The sequence below is a fragment of the Vipera ursinii genome (assembly GCF_947247035.1).
Source record: "Vipera ursinii genome assembly, chromosome: 3".
Lineage (NCBI taxonomy): Eukaryota > Metazoa > Chordata > Lepidosauria > Squamata > Viperidae > Vipera > Vipera ursinii.
Window position 1 is genome coordinate 109,754,752 of NC_139516.1, and position 21,823 is coordinate 109,776,574.

Consider the following 21,823-nt stretch of genomic DNA (forward strand, 5'->3'; position numbering starts at 1 on the left):
TCATTTGGCAGAACGTGGCATAGTACAGTATATTATGTGGTCCTTTGCAAGCTCTTTTCTTTCAGCTTAACCGAGAATGAAAGCAAGGGAAGGCTTTCTTTGCTGGCGCCCAAATACTAGCTGTCTTTGCTGCAGAATCAGTAAGCTTGCCCAGAGTGCTGGTTTCTAGAAAAATGTTTTGGGCGGCGGGGGATGATTTGCTCCATTTCATGTGGGGAGAGCAGAGCCTGGCGTCCTCCCTTAGAGACAAGTGGTAAGAGGCTCGTGCCCCTCTCCAGCCTCTTTGCTCAGCCGAATAGAAAAGCAAGCCAAGCTTTCCGTCCTTGGTATGTGCCACACTGTGGTTTGATGGCTTCGTAGTTCTGCAGTCTGCTTTGTTTAAGAAAAAAGGTTTTGCCCTTTATAACACATAGAAATATTGACTTTGCTTGTCAGAAGGTCGCAAAGGGTGATCATGTGACCACGGAACACTGCAGTTGCCAAACTTCCAAAATTTGATCAGGTGATCATGGGGATGCTGCAACGGTCATGCCGGTAAGTGTGAAAAATGGTCATAAGTCACTATCGGTGCCATTGTAACTTTGAATGGTCACTAAATGGATTGTTGCAAGTCAAGGACTACCTGTATTACTTTTATCAGTGTTAGATAAATAAACGGTATTATTGTAATGAGGTGTTTGGAGTACACCATATTTGATTTATAATTGCCAATATATAATTGCACCTACTTCTTTTTCTTGATCCTGATTATACTTCCTATCACTGTTTCCTATCCCTCATTTTATTATTTAATGTTGCTGGTCATTGACCGAATAAATAAATACATTTCAAATAAAAATTTGCAAGTTTCTCATAAATCTGAAGGATGCCTTTAGTTGTCTAGTGCAGGGCTTTTCACCCTTTTCACCCATTGTACCACTTTTAGGATATGGCAACATCCAAGTACCACCAGTCACCTAGCAAGGTGTCAAAAATTTGATCAACAAAAAAAAAAAAAGAGATGAAGTACAGGTAGTTCTCGACTTATAACAGTTCGCTTAGTGACTGTTTGAAGTTACAATGGCAGTGAAAAAAGTGCCCCCCAAGCCACAGCCAAGCAATACACCTGCCCGCCCCCCCCCCCGGTGGTGCTCTTCATCCTGTCCGAGGCTTTCATTGTTGTGAGCATTTCTGTTGAGGATTGGCAGCGGGGATGGGGTGGGTGGGTGTTTGGTTTTTATTCCCCCCGTCTGCTGGGTGGTAGCAGCAGGTTTTGGTCACTTCACATGAACCTGGGACACTGTGACTGTCATAAATATGAATCAGTTGCCAAGTATCTGAATGTAAATCACAAGACCCTGGAGATGCTGCAACATTCCAGCTGATCGGCGCTTCTTCTGGGCTCAGCAGAAGCACCAGGATCAGCGCCAAGGTCCAACTGGAGCCTGGCGCTCATCCTGGTGCATCCGCTGAGCCCTGACAGCCCTGAAGAAGTGCTGATCCTGGCGCTTCTGCTGAGCCCTAACAGCCCTGCAGCTCCAGCCATCTCTCGCTCAGGCTTGTGTAGTGCTGCCGTTCCCCTCCCCCGCTACCACTTTTCTACGATGTTCGTGTACCACCTGCCAATGTATCACAGGTGGTACCCACACCACTGGTTGAAAAGCCCTGGTCTAGTGGTGGTGGTCTAACTGAACAAACAGAAGAGCCTTGTGTTTTTGGATTGACATAACTATAATTGTTTGGACACATACATATATCTACAGGCCGTTTTCAAATGAGAGAAACAGTCTGTCATTGAGTTGACTGGACATTGGCTAACATTTTACATAATTTTGTAGCCAAAGCAGACATTTACAAAATCTAGTAACAAGGTTTTTTTGAATGCAGTCTTGGGAAATGGAGTAGGACAGAATTCTTCTTAGGCTATAGGAAAACCTGGTGTCAACTTCAACTTTGCTGTCCAGTAAACGTCAAGCACAGAAAGACAGAATCATGTACTATATATAATTCATTACCTTGTTGCTCACAAAGTATTTTTTAAAAGGATTTTGATGCTTTAAAAAATTCATACTACACAAAGTTGCGTGGGCCTGAACAACAAGATTTTCCCCCCTCAGTATAAAAACTTGATTTCCAACAAATCACTAGAATCGTGTTAAAGGTCTACACGTTCTTTATAAATTACCAGCTTCCTTATAAAGGAGAAATCTTATTCTGATATTGAAATCACCTATTAACTTTAGTAATTCTGATCAGTAAATTGCAACCTTCTCATTATGCAAACATTAACAGATTTATACAATACATAATGTGTTGTAAGATATTTTCTTCTTGCTCCCTTTTCATAAGTTATTTCATCTGCAAGCAATTTTCCTGAGGGAGGAAATTTTCTGGCCATACAGGTAAGACAAGGTGGGATATGCGACTCCACAAGCCACTCAACTTGTCTGTATCCATGTAGTTATAGGACTCTGGTGTGTTTGAGTTAGTAAATTTAGCCCAGAGGAAATCTTTCACTCTTTCCTCGACTTCCAACAGGGAAAAGCTCTTTTCCAGGGACTCCCCATCCAGAACAACAGTTAACAGCAAAGCCACATCTTTAAACGCTGCATTTTCATGGTCACAGTACTTATAAAAAATCAGGGTGGAACCTGCAGGCAATGAGTCAAACCGATGGACTACTGCTGCTTTGTTACCATTCTCAAAACCAGAGCTCAGCTTTTCATCAACAGTAAGTTTGACAACATCACTATCTTGAGCTCTTGTGCTGGCCCCATCAATTTTAATGGAAAGCGCACCTTGAGAAGATGAGAAAGCATCAGCAATCTGGTTGCTTAAGCACTTCAACACATCTTCAGCTTCCTTTGAAGCGGTGAGCAATAAAATAGCTGGTTCCAAATGAGTGTGAGAAGAATTTAGACGTTTCTCAAAAGTACCTTGGATTCTGTTCCACACTATTGTGTCTTGACTTGGGTAGGTGTTCCTGAGCTCTTTCATCTGGTTTTTAAATGCTTGTAGAACTTTGTAGTCAATTTCTGAAGCATGAATTGATGAATACTGAAATATATACCATCCACCAGCAGCAATGCAAGTTGCCACAAATATCACAATTGCTGTAAGTGAGTATCTTCTTTCAGGTGTTGAAACTAGTACAAACATGTAAGAAGTGAAGAAACAACATTTTCAGTAATACAGTCACATTCTACTACACTAAACATATAACTTTATTTACTTGAGAAATTGAGCATTCCAGAAAAACAGACTGCAAAGAATTCTTAACTCATTAGGAAAGTGTCAAGATTTTCAGTCAAAATAAAGTAGAATATTTTTTACTGAATATTTTAACACACCATACACAAATAACCAAACTGATTTAGCATGCAGTCCATTATTTATCACTATATTTTAGGTTTTTGCTAAAAAAATTAACCTCTTCAGATTGACCAAAGAACCTCTCATGAAGTGACTCAAACCTATACCATACACAATCAATGTACAATATCTGAAAATAGTTTTATTATTTATTAAATTTCTAGATTGCCCAACCCTATAAAACAAAGCAGCTTCACAAAATTAAAATAACAATTCCATAAAAATAACATTCATAAAACAACTATCCAAGGGAACAAAATCATGTCTCTTCAGTTCAAAAGGGCCTACCAATCAGTCTTAACCCAAGGCCTAGGAAAAAGCTGGGATTTTAAAGAATGCTTGATAATGGGCATGATGGAGATCATATGGATCTCGGAGGAGGAGACACTGCCCCAGAGGATAAATGGAGTAAAACGTTGTTCTCTGTTTCCACTTAATGACAGTGTAGCCCAGTGATGGTGAACCTTTTAGAGACCGAGTGCCCAAAAACCAGCCCCTCCCTGTCCCGCCTGCTCTGCCCCTCCCCCCTTGCAGGGACACTCACCGCCTCCAAGGCCCACTGCAGATCACCCAGGCGGCCCAGCAGCACCATGGCGGCTACACCCTCCACCTACGCCCTGCAGCATCAACTACACACAATGGTGGCACAAGGGTGGAGTCTTGCCCTGCTGCCATGTCCTTGGCTGCACTGCTCCGCATAGGCCGCGCCTGGGGGCGACTCTCCTCCAGGGGGGGCTGCTGGTGAAGAGGGGGCCACAAGGGGAGGCGGGGCTGGGGTGACGGCACACGTGCCCACAGAGGGCTCTGAGTGTCACCTCTGGCATGTGTTCCATAGGTTCGCCACCACTGGTCTAGTCAATGGGACCTGAAGCAGGCTAAAGCTGTCGGAGCAAACAGAGTGGATGGACACTACAGGACATGGGCTGTCCCTCTATTAGGATCTCTATGCCATTAAATGGCTTATAGGTGAAAACTACCCAGAATTACATCCAGACACCAAGTAAGGGCTAACTGTAAATTATATTCTTTAATGCTCTGTTCTTTCCCATATGCACTTCACCTTATCACTCGTTTGCTTCTCTCTGGCAATTAATCTAGTTATTAGATTGTATCCCTAGTCTTCAAAATAGAGAAAGGAAGTTAAATCTTTCTGCATAACCAAGTACATCTGCATTTGTCTGTATTACAGAGAGGTCCAGGTTCCTCAGATATTTCAGACAGGAGTGCATATATAGCAGACTGTACTGGCTACCACCATACTTAGTTCTAAAGCAGGGGTGTCAAACTCAATTTCATTGAGGGCCGCATCAGCATTGGGGTTGCCCTCAGGGGGCCGGGTGGGTATGGCCTGGGTGGGCGTGGCCTACTGGGTGGGCGTGGCTAGAGTGCATATGGCCTACTGGGTGGGCATGGCCAGCTCTACATCGTTCGCATCAAGGGTGCCTATGGGGGCCTGGGCAGGAGTGGGACAGATCTGAGGGTCTCTGGCAGGAGGAGGGTCTCTGGGCCAGGGCCAAGGCAGTGGGGGCCGTTCCCTCACTGTTTCTAGGATGGCTTCGTGGGCCACATGAAACCACTTCACGGGCCGGATCTGGCCCCCGGGCCTTGTGTTTGACATGTCTGTTCTAAAGGATTAAAAATCTTACTTTTTAAAGCAGTCTGTAGATCCTTCTTCTGTAGAACACTGAACTTCTCACCCTTTGTGATTTTGTGATCTGCTAATATTGTGGCAGCCTTTGCTAATAGTTTGACATTTGGGTAGAAGAAGAGATAAATACATTACTTTCAGTAATTATTTTTTAATTTATATATCAAAGCAATGTTATAACTTTGCAAATTTATACTGTAAAATATTTTAATTGGAAATAAGCAATAGTACAATCAAATTTAAAATAATTTTAATTTAAAGGGGCTTAATTTGAGTTTATTTTTACATAATTTGTAATATCTATGTTTTAATTCTTAGATAGATCTTCTGCTTTTGGTTGCACATATCTTGTGTTAATATTTGCTCTTTATAGCAGCAATTGTAGAAAATCCAAATTTTGTCTAGCAGGAAAAAAATGATCCAGTTCTGACTGTATACGCCACGAGGATTGCTGGACTGCTGTAAGACTGGGCTAGATCTCTGTCAAACCTTACTCCATGTTTTCCTTTCTGCTTTGGATAAATAATCCAACAGTCAGCATAATCAGGTTGTGACAGGGTTCCAGCTTGTGAGACAAAGAAGGATCATTGAAAGAACTTGCTGCTACTCTGACAAGGTGGTCATCAACTTGTCCAAGCAAAGTGGGGAGGAAAATGATAGATAATAAATAAGAGATTGGGCTTTGTTTGTCCAGGCAGAGAGGAAAGGAGTAGTGCAAGTGACCCTGCTTTGCATGAGGCTTGTAAAAGCTGGAGCCTTTTAAGACTGTGTTCTGAACTTTCCAGTTTGCTTAGACAAGTCAACAGCCATTTATTCAAGCATATTAGGAATTAATCCTGTGGCTTTATGTGCACAAGCATCTCTCACCTTCTCAATCGTGGTCCCTCTCAAATATTTTTGTATGTTAAGGAGTTGAAATAGGGGCTTAATTCTGTAGCACATGGAAAAAAATTTAAAATGTATCCTAATCCAACTATTCTAAATTCAAATCCCACTAGTTTAATTAAAAAGAGGCTTGTGTGAAATGTTGTATATCTTACACCTAGTAGAGTAATTTAACAAAGATATCCCCCAAACTAGCAAAGCTAGTTCACCCTCCATGGTGTACCATGGAGAGAGCGCATGCGTGAATAAAATGAACTAGCAATCTTAGTATGCCAGAACTACCCAGTGGTAAAAAGTATTGTAGTCTTTCCTGGCTACATGTCATATACTAAAAAAAAACCCCTCAAAGAAATTATTTATATCTTTTTAGATGGTCAAGGGTAAAACGATAATTTGCTATAATTCAGACAAAACTGATATAACTGAGATTAGATAATCTGATGAGTCATGAGAATGCTTAATTTAAGCACATAATAAATCTGCGAAATTCCTTCAGAACAAGAAAAATTTTCACATTTAAAATAACTTGGGGTGGGGCATAGATTGTTGTTTGATTTTAAAAAGCTCTACTACAGATGCAAAATATGATTCCCTATGCCCATCCTAGAAACTAGACCAGTGCAATGCTAGAGATTTACTTTTGAAGAATTACTTCAAAACATGCAGAAAATCAAGAGAACAAATACGGTAATTCATTAAACTGCCACCTTCGTTTCCAGAATTACACAGCTGCTTTAATGCATTTTACACAGGTATTATCCTTGCATTTCAAAGCAATTCTTCCAAAATCAAATCCAAAAGATTATAGTTCTTAGAAAATAATAATAATAATAATAATAATAATAATAATAATAATAATAATAATAATAATAATAAGAAGTAGTAGTAGTAGTAGTAGTTGTTGTAGTAGTAGTAGTAGTTGGAAGGGACCTATAACTTCTAGAAATCAATGAAAATATTTTAGGTCTGATCTGCAGATAGGCATTTGGCCAGTTTTGAATTTACATTTTTAATTAATACACAATGGTATTTACATTTTTTAAATTTAGAAAATAAAAACTAGTTTTAGTTATGTAGTTCCAAAAATAAGTAACACAGAAGAACCAATAGAGGGCCTGACCTCTATTACCCTTTAAAAACCAGTCAAGTTATTCTCATTTTCTCCAAATTTCCAATCTTCTCATGGAAAAAACACCAATTTTTGGTGCATTAATGAAATATGACATTTTTCTCTTTATCTTTTTTACATTAACTCTTCTTTCAAGGATAACAGTTACCTAAATGGTAACCTATATCTGATTTTCTTCCAAATATGAGTTAATAGGAAGACACTAGGTTTGCCTTTCATTCCAAAGCAAAATCATACTACTAGTACAATGTTGTGTTCAACCAATAAGAAGGCTAATTGTACTTTTCAATACATTTAATTTGAAAACACACTTAGAGAAGTACAGTAATAATTCTAACCTACTGACAGACCTATAGTACTCTCAGTCAGAACTAGATATCTGTTATCATTTATAGTGGCAGATCATAAAAAGAACACATATAGTTAATATAAATATGCAAAATATGAAATATTAAACCAAATAGCATAATTCTACGTATAACAGAGCATAATGTTAATAAATACTTTGTTTTCTGTGCCTTAAATCCTCCGAATTCTGCGCTGAATCTGAAAAAGAACCTCATTAGGAGAACAAATGATTATATTAGAGATATAATCCAAGAAGTCTTATCTCTTCGTTATTACAGTATGTCTAAATGCAAGAACAGATACTGGTTAAAAAAATATTTATTCACCAATTACAAAATTCCATCCAAAATTACTTCACTAGTTAATTAAACCAGCAAAAATATGACAAAACACAGCAGCCATGTGTACTTGCAACATTCTCTTAAAATATGATCAAAAATATCCATGATAAAAAAGCAAGTCATAATCTAGGAATTGCCAAGGTTAATGACAGTAGGGTGACTAACCATGCCTTACAATATCCTACTAGTTGAATATTCAGGTATTTAAACTCTACAGTTTTTCAAGTTTTAAAAGAAAGTAGGATCTGATTCTTTTAAGAATACAACATGAACAGAAACCAAGCTCTACTCAAAGAAACCTAGAATGACAGGAGTGTAAAGAGAAATAAAGACAAATAGATAAAATTTGAGGTTTGTAACTGGATGATTTTAAACACAAGCATCAATAGTTTAAGCTGCTTCTGGCTTGAAAAGGGAGTTAATAAAGAAAGCTATGCTATGAGATGTGAATATTGACTGGCAGTCCAAAACAGCACTAAGATCAGGGAATAGAGAGAGGAATTGGGAACAGCTGTCAAGAGACTATTACATAATCCAGGCAAGCACAAATAAAACCACAGATTCCTCTGTCTGTCTGTCTGTCTGTCTCCTAGAGCCTACCAATATGCATCAAAGGCAAATTATTATAAGCTCAATAAGTGATTGCAAAGTCACCTGATTTCAATCTCATAAAATACACATTGATTAAAACAGTTGCTGGAAGATGCATTATTAACACATCTATTGTAGTATTACATGGGCTGTGGAGGTAGTCCTTGACCCATGATCATAATGGAACCTGCTTAATAACCTTCATCCCCTGGTCTCCCCAATGCAGTTGTTAAACGACAGTGCAAGTCATGGGAAGCTTCTGCTCCAGGCCTTCTCCATCCAAGACGCTTTGTGCTTTACTTCCCCCGCCCTACAGGATCCCCATAACTTTTGGGCCTGCTCCCCCTCCCACTGGGTTCCTGCAGGCCTTAGGCCTGCTCCCCATCCCACCAGGTCCTAGAACCTCCTCTTTGCTTACCTTTCAAAGATCTCTTGAGCTCAGGAGTTCGGGGTAGGGAAGGAGAATTACCTATATAATAGGTCACAGTTAGTGCAAGTTCAAAAAAACCCGTGATATTCGATTTAGTGAGAATTGTAAATTGACAGTCACACTTAATGTCATTCCAAATTCAGTTAATGGGAGTCTAGTGTGTGTACAATTGAAGCAAACACATCCATAATAATAGTGTTAGATGCAGCTAATCTTTATTTGTGCAAAACGGAGAAAAGAAAATTCCTGTCAAGAGGAAAACAGTACAAGTTTAAAAAGAAGAGGCTCATTATTACATTAGAGCAGACATGTCAAACTCGGGAGTGTTTTGCCGTTGCCAGCAATGGGATGGGTGAGGCTTCTGCATGACACGTCTGGCCCACGGGCTGGCAGTTTGACACCCCTGCATTAGAGCAAAAATTTGATGTAACTGAATGACATGAATGTGGTCAAGACTAAAATAGGACAAGGTATTGGAATGGCTGAATTTTACAGTAGATTTTTTTTGTTTTCTATAACTATTCTGTGACTTTAACCACAAATTTAAATTATATTATTTTTTATCCTTTACTGTAACTTTTCATTAATATTCATATAAAAATTATGTTTAAAAGTTTCCATTGTTTTTCTCATGCTGAAACCAATTACCGTATTTCCCATAGAAATACTACTATGAACAGTGTGGATTTGAAAAAGGTTACCATTTCGTGGAACTCATTAATCTCACTGAGACCTACCTGTATTAGGAAATTGTTATGTATCTGCTGAATTGGACACTAATAAAGATCAATAAATAATTCAGTGATGAAAGTTACTGTCATTTTTAAGAACAATACATTTTGTTTTGTTTTTCCTACAGATTAATATGGGTAGTCTTTTGAATTCGCCCCCGACCTTCATTCGTTTCTCTGGGACCTAAAAACCTGGCTTTTTGAGTTAGCTGGCCTGGACTGAGGGGTTTTAAGGTTTTAAATTCTAATTTTAAATTTTGGGGCTATTGATTTAATTTTATTTTAATTTTTATATTGTATTGTTTTAATTTTGCCCTGTAAACCGCCCTGAGTCCTTCGGGAAAAGGGCGGTATATAAATTGAATTAAATAAATAAATAAATAAATTCAAATGAAAATAATTCAACTGGATTTTTTCATGCAGAGTGTCTCAGCTAATCTAAATGTCTGACAAACCTAATAAGGGGCTTCTTGTAAAAATGGCCGATGGTTGACAACCCCAGAGAGGTTTTTCACTCTGGACTTTTTTTTTTTTTTAACTTACTAACAGAGGGAACAGGCTGCCTTTTTGTATGATTCTCCTGGCTTAGGGAGAGTCCTAGAATCACCTCACAAAATCCTCCTTACAGCAGCGGTCTGAAAGAAGCTTCAGGAGCTGTACTTCAGAGCAACTAGTGAGATGCTCACCTGGGGATGGGGCTGCAATTATTTCATTGTTGATAAAGCAGCTGTTTTGGAATTTATTTTTCAAACAGAAAATAAGTCATGCCTTTCATTTCTTAATTAATTTATGGGATTATTATCTGTATTAGCAAAAGAAATTCTTTTTAGTCACAGCCTGTTACACCTTTTTGAAGTTCTGGACTAAATGACAAGGAAGAAAGTTGCTGGAGGTAAGCTACAATAAGGAAGCATGGAGTTTGGAAATATGAATATAATATATATAGATATAAAAGAAGAACAAGAGGTGTGATTTAAGTGTAGAAAGTTATCAAACCACCAAGGCAATTTCCCAAATATCTGACAATGTAAGAGACTTAACTGCAACTTTGGAGTACAAATCTAACACCAAGCTTTATTATGATGATGGATTAACTGTAACACTCTCAGCGCAACTGAAACAAGAATTCCAAGTGAATCCACAATTCTCAAGAGGCCAAGTTTGGGATTTTTTTCTTTATGGATACTAACAAGGTTGAAAATTCTTTTGAGAAAAAAAAGACTTGATAGACATTCCAGAGAAGAAAATTATATACTATGAGGATAAGCTGGAGAGAGTGACTTAAATTTAATGAGGCAATTAGAATTAGGATGGATTTTTACAAGTTTGATATTGCAATTGAAAGAAAGTTCTAATGTGGTTTGGTGTTTATAAAGTGGGTTTGAATTTTTTTTCCCATATACAATGCTTGAATAAGTTTTACAAGTTTGTGAAATATTATTGAAAGTGAATTTATTTATTTATTTATTGATTTGATTTGTATACCGCCCTTCTCCCTAAGGACTCAGGGCGGTGAACAGTGACATAAATAATAGAATGTACAAATATAGATATTGAAAATAAATTAAACCCTATGAAAATAAATTAAACCCTAATTTAGCCCAAATGTAGGAGATAGTTACCTTAAGATAATAATTATGAAAGAACCCATCAGACCAGACCTGATTGCTTAAACAGATGTGTTTTTAGGTCGCGTCAGAAGGAGCGCAGGTCGGGAGCCATCCAGAGCTCAACCGGTAAACGGTTCCATAGGTCAGGCGCGCCCACAGAGAACGCCCTCCCCCTGGGAGCCACCAGACGGCATTCTCCGAACGGCGGCACCCTGAGGAGGCCCTCTCTGTGGGAGTGCACTGGACGGAGGGACGTTGACGCTGGCAGCAGGTGATTCCTAAGGTACTCCGGACCCATGCCATGTAGAATTTGAAAGTACCGTATGTTGGAAGGAAATTAAAAAATGTACTAGAATTTATTGATTTTAGAAATATTTTCAAAGAAAAGTCTAGTCTTAAAATAGGTATTTTTAAAAAAATGGATTTTCCCCTTTAAGATTAAAGAATTTGAATTAGTAAGTTTTGTTAATATAAGTGATGATAGTGTTTACAGATTAATATGTACAAACAGAAAAGGGAAAAAAGGGGAAAAAATAGAGATTGTTAAAGTGATTGCTCTGTTATATGAAAAGAACATCTAATGTTTCCATTTAAATATCGCGTCTGGATTTTGTGCTTGTGATAAAAAAATAAAACTTTGATTTGATTTTGCTGATTGATGGCTCTGCTATTATAGAAATGGCTAGCATTTATTATTGTGTAAAAGTAAAAAGTTGAAGTTGTAGTGTTATTAACTTCTATTATTCTAAAAAGAGTTGGAAGTCAATGCTTCCCCCTCTTTTTTCCCCTTTTACCCTATACTTATTCCTCCCCCCCTCATTTTTCCATTATTTTCATTGTCTTTATATTTTATATTCTTATAAACTAATAAAATTTTTGTAACTGACAATCCTAATAAGAGAGGAAATGATGTACAGCATGAGGCAAAAGGAGGCAGACTATGAGGTTAAAGCTAGGATCAAGTAAATAGAGGTAGACTACTCAAAATGTTATAGGAGAAATCATGTTTGTCTCAGAACTAATCTTTATCTTCATAATGATGAAATGCTGAAAATCATTTATGTCAGGATCATGAAGCTGTTAGCTGAAGAAGAAAAAAATCCTGAAGTCTAAAATATGCTAAGACACCCTTTTAGAGAATTCTGCATCAGGGAGTGAAATGGACAATTGAAGTAAAAACACAGCAATATAAAACAAGGTTGGTAGAAACGTGAATCAAAATGTTTTAACAACATGGTTAAACATATTTATGCCATATGTCATGGTTCCGACAGATGAAACCCTTCAAAAGAACTTTGAGGCAGTTTTCCTTAAAGAATCTTTTATTCGGGAAACAAAGTATCGGCACTACATAGTTGAAACAAAAAACTAAATTCCCCTCCCCTGGATACAAAGTAACAACGTACAATTCCCACCCCCAACAAGCAGTCATAAAGCACATTCCCCAATTAGCTTAAAGCGTGGGCTTTCTCCCCAGCTCACCTAAACGTTATCAGCTCTGGGCCCAGTTTGTCCTTAGGTTCCCACAGCAGAGTTATTGTTATTGCTAACTGAGGTCGCACCCCAAACCCTGCTCCCTGCATTAACTAATTCTAAGCATAAAGAAAAAGGGAAATAGAAAATGGCTGCATTTTCATCTGTTGTCAAAGCAAGAACATCCAATGTTAGCAGCATTGATACCATGTTTTTCTCCTTTTATAAAATATTTTTGTAGTTATTTTTATTTGTTCAACTTCTGTGGTCATCCATCTCAGTCAATAATTTGGAGCAGCTTACAGGTCATACAATATGATATAAACATTTAAAAATACAACAGAATTACCTTTGGAAACATTTATCCAATGGAAACAGAATCTAAATAATTGTACATTTTAAATGACAGATTTTTTGTTAAATTGCCACAGGTTTTATTTACCTTCTCTTGCAGTCCTAATAGGCTGTCGAGTGAGAATGACACCTGACATTTCAGTGTTATCTGTATTTCCTACCAAAGAAAAGAGGAAAAAATGAAACAGAAAAATTGTTCCAGCTAGACCTATCCAACAAAACAACACAAAAACTTAAAACAGTTCTAGTTCCCACATAACAATATGAGAATAAAATGTATATGCATATATAATAGATATTTTAAAAACCACTAGGCTTTTTTGTAATATGCTTTTTTCCTACAAATTTATGCATATGTACAAATAAGTACATGTGTTATTGTGTGCTACATTTTCCTACAAACTTATTTACATGTACATAAAAGTGCATCTGTTATGTGATATGTATCTCTTTCTGAAGACATATATGCATAAACACTATATGAACTTGGCACCAAACACTGCAATACTGATCATTTGAAAAAATGATCAGAAATTGTATATAATGTGTACTTGTCACCGTGTTGATACCAAAGCAAAAAGATAGATACAGATAGTCCTCTACTTATGACAACTAGAACTGTAATCTCGGCTGTTGAGCAAAGTGGCATTAAGCAAGCTGTGATGTGACTATTTTGCTCTATCTGAATTCCTGGTTGTGATTGTTAAACAGTCCGAGGTAAGGAATACACACATATAGCCTCAGGGGGGCGGGGAAGGCCCTAGATGGCCTGATGCAGGACCACCGAAGTTGGAGAGGTGCTGCAGTGTGGTGCAAAGCCATAGACATTCAGGGAAGCTCCCCACCCACCTGGCCCTTCAGCACAAGCCAAGTGATCCACTTACCTTTGTCATTTTTCACCAGCTGCTGACAGGAAGGCCCGGTTTGTATGAGGTGCAGCCTTTACTATATACCAAGGCCACCTAGCAGCATCCTTAAAGCAGGCTCCATGCCTGCAATTCTTCAGAAGCCTCCTCCAAATTGGGCCATTTGGAGGAGGAGGCTTCCGAAAGATTGCAAGAACGAAGCCAGCTACTGTTGTGTCTGAAAAGCCCCCTTCTCCAAACTGGCCAATTTAGAAAAGAAAGCTCCTGAAGCACCATGTAGTGGGCTCTATTCTCATAGTGCTCTGCTTTCCACAGATTGGGTACACCTATCAGCAGCTGTAGAAAAATGGCTAGGATAAGTGAATCACTTTGCTTGCACTGATGAGTTTGCCTTATTTAAGCTGGCAGGCTGGATGGCGGTGAAGCTTCCTGGATCTGGACATCTTTGCTTGGGTTGGCGGGCCCAGTGGGCAGCCGAGATGGGCGGTGGGGAGAATAGATAGGTAGGAACAGTTGCAACACCCTGTGCTTGTAAATGCAGGCAGGCTGCCAAAGGCCTGAATTTTTATCACATGACTGTGGGGTAATTGCAATAGCTGTAACTTCAGGCACAAGTCATAGGTCCCTTCATTCAGTACCATAAATTTAAGTGGCGTCATCCATAATTCTCAAATGGAAGAAGTTTGGCACAACCAGGACTCTTCCAAGAGCTGGTCGCCCGGTCAAACTGAGCAATCGGGGAGAAAGGCCTTAGTAAGAAAGGTGACACAGAACCCAATGGTCAGTCTGACTGAGCTCCAGAGATCTGTGTGGAAGTGGGACAGAGTTCTAGAAGGACAACCATCACTGCAGCCCCTCCACCGATCTGGGCTTTATGGCAGAGTGGCTAGACGGAATGAATGGTCGTAATTCAAGGATTACTTGTATATTAAGTGTGCTTATCTAAGAGGAAGAACTAATCGGAATGTTTACAATCCCGAATCACTTATATTTTTTAAAAATCTCAAAAAAGAGCAATTCAGATACAAAAAATGTAAGAACAATTCTAATGAAGATACCATCAGAAAAGAAAAATCCAGTATCTTCACAGCAATAAACTGGTATTTCTTCCATCAATAACAATAAGAAAACATAATCTCTAACTTTTTCAAAGGATGTGCAACAACTGTAAGACAACATTTTTCAAGATTTTACTCATAATCCATCTTTGTCATCACAACTCAGTATGTTCAGTATTAGAAAATGAAATGGAAAGTGATCTTTGTCCTTGAGCTACGACCACAATTAAGCCCAAAATTTCTGTTGCTAAGTGAGACATTTGTTAAGTGAATTTTGATCCGTTTTACTATTTTTCTTGCCACTTAACAAATGTCGCAGCAATAGAAATTTTGGGCTCAGGTTTGGTCATAAGTTGAGAAATACCTGTATTTCATGAGAACAGACATTTCAATATTAGCTTTCTAATATGAACTTAACCAAGTCCTTTGAAGCAAAATCTTTCATCCTTTGAATGGGTAAAATCCAGTATTATGTTCAAATAATAATTTTACCAAAAAATGCTTACATGTGGAATTTCAGATATAATTAACAAAATGTTTATTACCATAAAGAAAATCCAAGATTACCTGTCTGTATTTGCATTTTGCCATTAAATTTTTTGTTGGACGCTCGGTTTCTGGTTTCACTTGAGGAACATTCTTCTAAATATAGAGGGGAAAGTCTTTTATAAATAAAGCATAAACAGGCAAACATCCAGATACTATTTATTTAACTTGTGTGTTAACTAGAGGTGACTATCACACCACTCCTAGTCCTATGAAATGATGAATGCAAAGGTACTAAAGTATCTGTGGACATCTTGTGATTCTTGCTACCAATGCCTCACTTTTTATATTTCAGAAATGTATAAAAGAGAACCTGCATATAAGTGGGATATGAAGTAAAGGACTCCCAATTCTTGGTATTTTGCATTCTGAATGAATGCCAGTATGTCCTCCAACGTAGCCATTTTATATACAACTAAGCCTCTTGCAGAAATCATCTTTGAACAGGCTCTTAAAATTTGTGGGACCCTTGGAAAAATTAGTTGATAGTTCACAATATAAAACATAGTTCCTATACTTCAGAAACGTTCCCAAAAGACCTTTCAAAAGAAAATAATGGTTTCCTCACTGTAACTTCTCTCATACGTCCTTTTTCTTATCAGTTATTTAATATAATAGTTCATTCCAGTGATGGGATTCAAATATGTGAACTGGTTCTCTGTGTGGATGACACTTCCGGAAGTCCATTCTGGGCCTGGCAACAAAAAATTAGCTACTGGTTCTGCCCACCACTGGTTCTTTCCCTTTTGCACTGACAAAAATTACCATGAAAATTGGAAGATAAACCTAAGCCATGTTTAAGCTTTTTCTTCAGGTTTTTTTTAAGCAAATTGCATTGCACCAAATTGCACCAATTTAGCAAAACGGAACTTGAACCATTTCATCTCAGGGATATTTTCATTTTTAAAAATTAGACTATGTTTAAAAAACAATAAAAAGATACTCTTTATAGTCACCTGCATTTTCTCAAGTAAAGTAATTCCACTAAAAATCAGGTGTCTTCTTACTGAACAATTAAACAATGCATACTATTGTATGGGAGACAGATGTAAATATGAATTCTATAGTTTAATGAAGAGAAGGGTGAGGGGTGACATGATAGCAGTGTTCCAATATCTGCCACAAAGAAGAGGCAGTCAAGCTATTCTCCAAAGCACCTGAAAGCAGGACAAGAAGCAACGGATGGAAACTAATCAAGGAGAGAAGCAACCTAGAACTAAGGAGAAACTTCCTGACAGTTAGAACAATTAACCAGTGGAACAACCTGCCTCCAGAAGTGGTGAATGCTCCAACACTGGAAGTTTTTAAGAAGATACTAGACAGCCATTTGTCTGAAATGGTATAGGGTTTCCTGCCTGAGTAGGGGGTTGGACTAGATGACCTCCAAGGTCTCTTCCAACTTTATTATTACTATACCAATAGTTTTAAAAAGAATCAAAAACCAAGATATATTATCAATTCAGGCTATCTTTTATTATGTATTCCTACTACCAATTCATAAATCACCAGCAATATAATTGTGCTGGACCAGTATATAGTCATCTGGTCCATTATATAGCTAGCTTAGGAATTAAGAACTGTGTTAGAGCATTTAGCATTTAAAGGGTTAAACGCTGTCTCCTTAAAAGATGGCCTCTGGGAAATGTAGTCTAGTTGTTTGTTGGTCAGTCCTATATCTTATCTAGTCAGTGGGAGGGGCTTTAAAGTTTATTACAGGATGTCCCGGCTATATGCCAGGGTTGTAAAAGTCTTTGTCTATCAAGCATCATGCACGCATCGATTGGCATTCATTACCATGTCTAGCTGAGATGGGGAATTATTTCTTTTTAGCTGTGAGAATGTACAGATATGAATATGACCAGATGTATCTACTGCAAAGTACGGTACGTCTCTGCTTAGAATTCTTGGACAATAAATCTTTGTTTAAAACCATTTTCGTGGAGTTTATGCTATACCAGAAAGTCACTGGACTATGCATAGAGTCGTTTGATGGGAGTTCACAGTCCCTACCGCCGCCATTGCTAGAATGGGACTCCTTACTAGATGATCGCAGTCAAAGTCCAACACCAGAGGTAGCAAGAACCATGCCTCACCTGTCGCACCCGGCAGATCACTTCCCTATCCTAGATAAGACGATCCAGAGTGGACACGCCAAGTCTGCCCCACCACTGAGGAAAGATGAAGAATGCTAGTACACTTCTCTGGAGTGTACCACCCACAAAAGCCAAGTCAGATAAGAGTAGTCTTTGATGCCAGTGCACAAAGAGTAGTCTTTGATGCCAAGGCATCTCTTTGAACAAAGTCCTGCTCACAGGGCCTGACCACACCAACAGTCTGCCTGGAGTGCTCATCCGCTTCAGAAAGGAAGCTGTAGCGGTCATGGCTGACATCCAGCAGATGTTTTGTTCATTCTACGTCAGGGAAGATCATCACAATTACCTGCGCTTCCTGTGGTTCAGTGATGACCAGCACAGCCAGCAGATAACAGAATAGAGAATGCGAGTGCACGTTTTTGGAAATGGCTCTTCCCCCGCAATCGCTAACTATGGCCTGCCACACACTGCCTGTATTGGGGAAGCCAAATACGGTGCAGACGCCAGACGCTTCATAGAACGGGATTTCTATGTGGACAACGGCCTCAAATCTGTACTCACTCCAGCAGAAGCCATCTATCTATTAAAAAGGACACGCCAGATGTTAGCGGCAGCCAACCTTAGGCTGCACAAAATTGCATCCAACAGTGAAGAAGTGTTGGAAGTCTTCAATCCTGAAGACCACGCTAAGGGTCTACAGGACCTCGACTTTGGCACAGACGATCCTCTTATCCAACGCAGTCTCGGTCTGTGTTTGGACTTGAAGAAGGACATCTTCACTTTTAGAATTTCGGCAAAGAACACCACCTTCACAAGAACAGGAGTCTTGTCAACAGTAAATAGCCTGTTCAACCCTTTAGGGTTTGCTGCACCTGTAACAGTCCAAGGGAGCTTCTTCTGCGCGCACTCTCCCAAGACACCACAGACTGGGACAAGCTGCTTCCGCCAGAACAGAAGCAAGACTGGCAGATGTGGTACGGATCCCTAAGTTGTCTCCAAAGCGTCCACATACAGAGCACATATGTTCCCATTTCACTTGCTGCCACAACGAAGAAAGAGCTGCACGTGTTCTCAGATGCTTCAACAAAGGCAATAGCAGCTGTAGTATACACCAGAGTCTACGGCGGGGAGAGCTACAATGTTGGTTTAGTCATGGGAAAGGCGAAACTAGCAACACAAGCCCACACAGCACCAAGGTTAGAACTCTGTGGTGCTGTACTGGCCATAAAACTCACCAACCTGACAACGAAAACGATAGACCTTGAGCTACAATCCACCACTTTCTATACAGACAGCAAGGTGGTGTTAGGTTACATCTACAACCAAAGCAGACGCTTCTACGTCTATGTAAGCAACAGAGTAGAAAGAATCAGAAGATCTTCAAATCCTGAACAATGGCGATGTGTGCCAACAGATCAGAATCCAGCAGACCAGGCTACGCGGTCCATTCCTACATCACAGTTGGCAGCTCGAATGCTAAGACATGTGAAAAGAATGGCCCAACAATTGCTGTTGGCTTGATCACCTCTGGTCCGACGAGCAGACACTGTCCACATTGAAGTAATTGAATCTACGGACACCTCTTGCTTCATCAACACTCTAAGAAGGTCCCAAGCCTACCGAGGCCCAGTTAAAGTGTTTAGATCCGACTGTGGAACCAACTTTATAGGTGCTTGCAAGGAACTGCAGGTTGATGAAGGCATTTGTCCTGATTCAGAAATTGACAAATATCTAAACGCCTACTGTGTATGGACATTTAACCCTCCCCATGCATCCCATATGGGAGGAGCATGGGAACGCATGACTGGCATAGCTCGCAAAATCTTAGATTCCATGCTGGCAAAGACACCAACTCTGACACATGAGGTCCTCACTACCCTCATGGCACAAGTAGCAGCTATCATCAACGCTCAACCTTTGGTTCCAGTATAATAATTCTATTTTTGGAAATTTATGATAAATAGATTCAGTTGGGCATGGCCGAGCCAGAGTAAGCACTGCTCCCGCAAGTTTCTTAGAGCAAATTTCTCAAAAAGCAGAACTATTATATATCAGCTCAACAGTAAACTTAGTCAGAAGATTTGGCTTGCATTTTCAATTCCCACAAAGGGAGAAGGATGGCCTTAAGTAAACTGACCCACAGTTCTCTTTAGCCCACTATGTCACACTGTTAAAATGCAAGCTTTTTATACACCAGGAATTGAGCATCACTGTTTTCAATAGATGCCAGCATCTGGTTGGGGCTTTCTTTCTAAGGCAGTTTGGCCTGCATAATTTGGATGGGAGGTCACCCAAAAAATACAGGTAGTCCTCAACTTACAACAGTTCATTCATTGACTTTGAAGTTACAACGGCACTGAAAAAAGTCGTGACCCTTTTTCACATTTACCATCACTACAGCACTCGCAGCCACAAGTGATCAAAATTCAGATGCTTCACAACTGATCATATTTGCATTATCCGGGGGTCATGTGATGGACCATCTGAAACCTTCTGACAAGCAATGGAGGGAGCCAGATTCACTTAGCAACCATGTCACTAACTTTTAACATCTGCAGTGTATTCACTTAACAACTGTCTCACTTAGCAATAGAAATTTTGGGCTCAACTGTGGTCGTAAGTCGAGGACTACCTGCAGAGGGCAGTAGATTGATAAAATCAAAAATTTCCCAAAAGACACGGCCAGCCACTTTAGCAACAGCACCAAAACAAGCGAGCGTCGAAGTTACCAGCAGTCGAGACTGCCCTCGGACTGGTGTCGGTGAGCGCGCCAGGCGTGGAAAAGCCAGCGCTGATATCTTACCTTTGAAAGATCCATCTAGTTGGTCCTCTTTGGGATGCTGCTGCTCGGTCCTTGTTTCCTTCTCGGCCAGCCATGCCGGTTGGAGCTCCACACCAAGTTCTTCTTCCTCTTCTGCTGCCGCCGCCGCCGCCGCCTCTCTTTCATTTTTTGCAGCCCTCCTGGTAAGCCGTCTTCCTGACATCGCAAAGCCGTGCAGCCTCGGCTCAGTCCCCGCAGTCGAGTACTCGAGTACTTCCTCAGAAAACCTCACTTCCCGCCGACGACCACCGCGATGGCTTCCGCCGCTGCCTTGGGGGATGGAGGCGCACGTTCTAAAGCTGCCGCCACCGCCGCCATTTTGCGAGGGGGTTCTCCTCAGAGGCTTCCTGGGTGTCACGTGATACAGGCTCTCCTCATCCGCGCCCGCCTCGCTCTGGCGGGGAGAGTCCGAGGAGGCTACTAACTTTCCAATAGGCATAGTCGCCTCTCCGGTCTGTTATAACCTCACCAAGCCCTGGCTGGTTTTTTTTACCGCCGATTTGCTTAGCCGCCCCGGGGACTGGTCTTCAGCGTCGCGGTCTTCTTTCTTTTTAATCGTTTTGCACCAGCCAACTTTCATTCTGCGTTGCAGGTTGAAAAGAGAAACGAAAACCAATGTTGTAGAGATTTAATCCTTGCCTCTCCGCATTTGTTTCGTAGTTTTCCTTCTCAACTCTTCTACGTTTTTTTTCTACGCCCTTATTTGTCGTCCTCTTCCCCTGTGTCGTCTTCACGGGAGCAAAGCGGTCGAATTAACACACGCCCTTGGTGAAAGTTAATTTGAACCTCTTCAACAGTCTATCTATATTTTTGACGGACAGCCGCTCCTGGCCCGGGCATCTATGGCATGCTTTACTGACAACTTTTTCCTTTTCCGAAGAGAACAACAAACTGATAGGATAGCAACAACAACAAAAAAGAGTAAAACCATTTTATTCTCCCCCCAACTCCTCTTATGGGTTGTCGCGAGAAAAAGGGTTGCCTCGAAAACTAAGCCCTGATAAGTGTCCCAAACAGTACCTAGTCCACAAACAGCAAGTAAGAGCATTTGGCTCAACCCAGCATCTGCTTAAAAAAGTAAATAGGTCGCCGGAACGGCGACAAATATTAACCTCCTAATTGAATCAGCCAAATAAATAAATAAATACTTTAATTCTGAATCTTTGTATACCATCTGTTAATAAGGGAAAAATATTTGGAAAACAATATTTTGGAAACTGCAATTTCCAAAGAAGGCTGCTGCAATTCAAAGTTAAGGAATAAAGATATAGACATTGTTGTCTATTCTATATAAACTCAGAATGATAATACTGAGATTCTATGGCCTAAAGCAGGGGTAAGCAACCTTGGCTCTTTTATCACTTGTGGACTTCAATACCCGGAATTCCTGAACAAACCATGCTGACTCAGGAATTCTAGAAGTTGAAGTCCACAAGTCATAAGAGAGCCAAGGTTGCCTACCCCTGGCCTAAACTAACAACTGGCTAATTTTGCCGGCTGATATGCACCATGTTTATTAGAGGGAGACAAGCAGGGAATTGAAAACTC

The 21,823-nt window shown here is 39.9% G+C and overlaps 1 protein-coding gene across 2 annotated transcripts; it reads right to left on the bottom strand.

Annotated features, from left to right (window-relative positions):
- Window positions 1–1,697: 1,697 nt before the first annotated feature.
- LOC310638022 (uncharacterized protein) lies at window positions 1,698–21,003 on the bottom strand. 2 transcript variants are annotated; one of them, XM_083358709.1, is made up of 7 exons: window positions 20,258–21,003; window positions 15,383–15,457; window positions 12,980–13,048; window positions 8,712–8,762; window positions 7,518–7,559; window positions 4,998–5,090; window positions 1,698–3,125 (listed from the first exon to the last, which is right to left on the bottom strand). In XM_083358709.1, exons 1-7 carry the CDS (start codon window positions 20,712–20,714, stop codon window positions 2,329–2,331), a joined length of 1,584 nt encoding a protein of 527 aa, XP_083214835.1. In that variant the 5' UTR covers window positions 20,715–21,003; the 3' UTR covers window positions 1,698–2,328. The 2 variants fall into 2 exon arrangements, with proteins under 2 accessions (XP_083214835.1, XP_083214834.1); XM_083358708.1 differs by having other exon boundaries at window positions 7,518–7,571; window positions 20,258–21,002.
- Window positions 21,004–21,823: the final 820 nt, after the last annotated feature.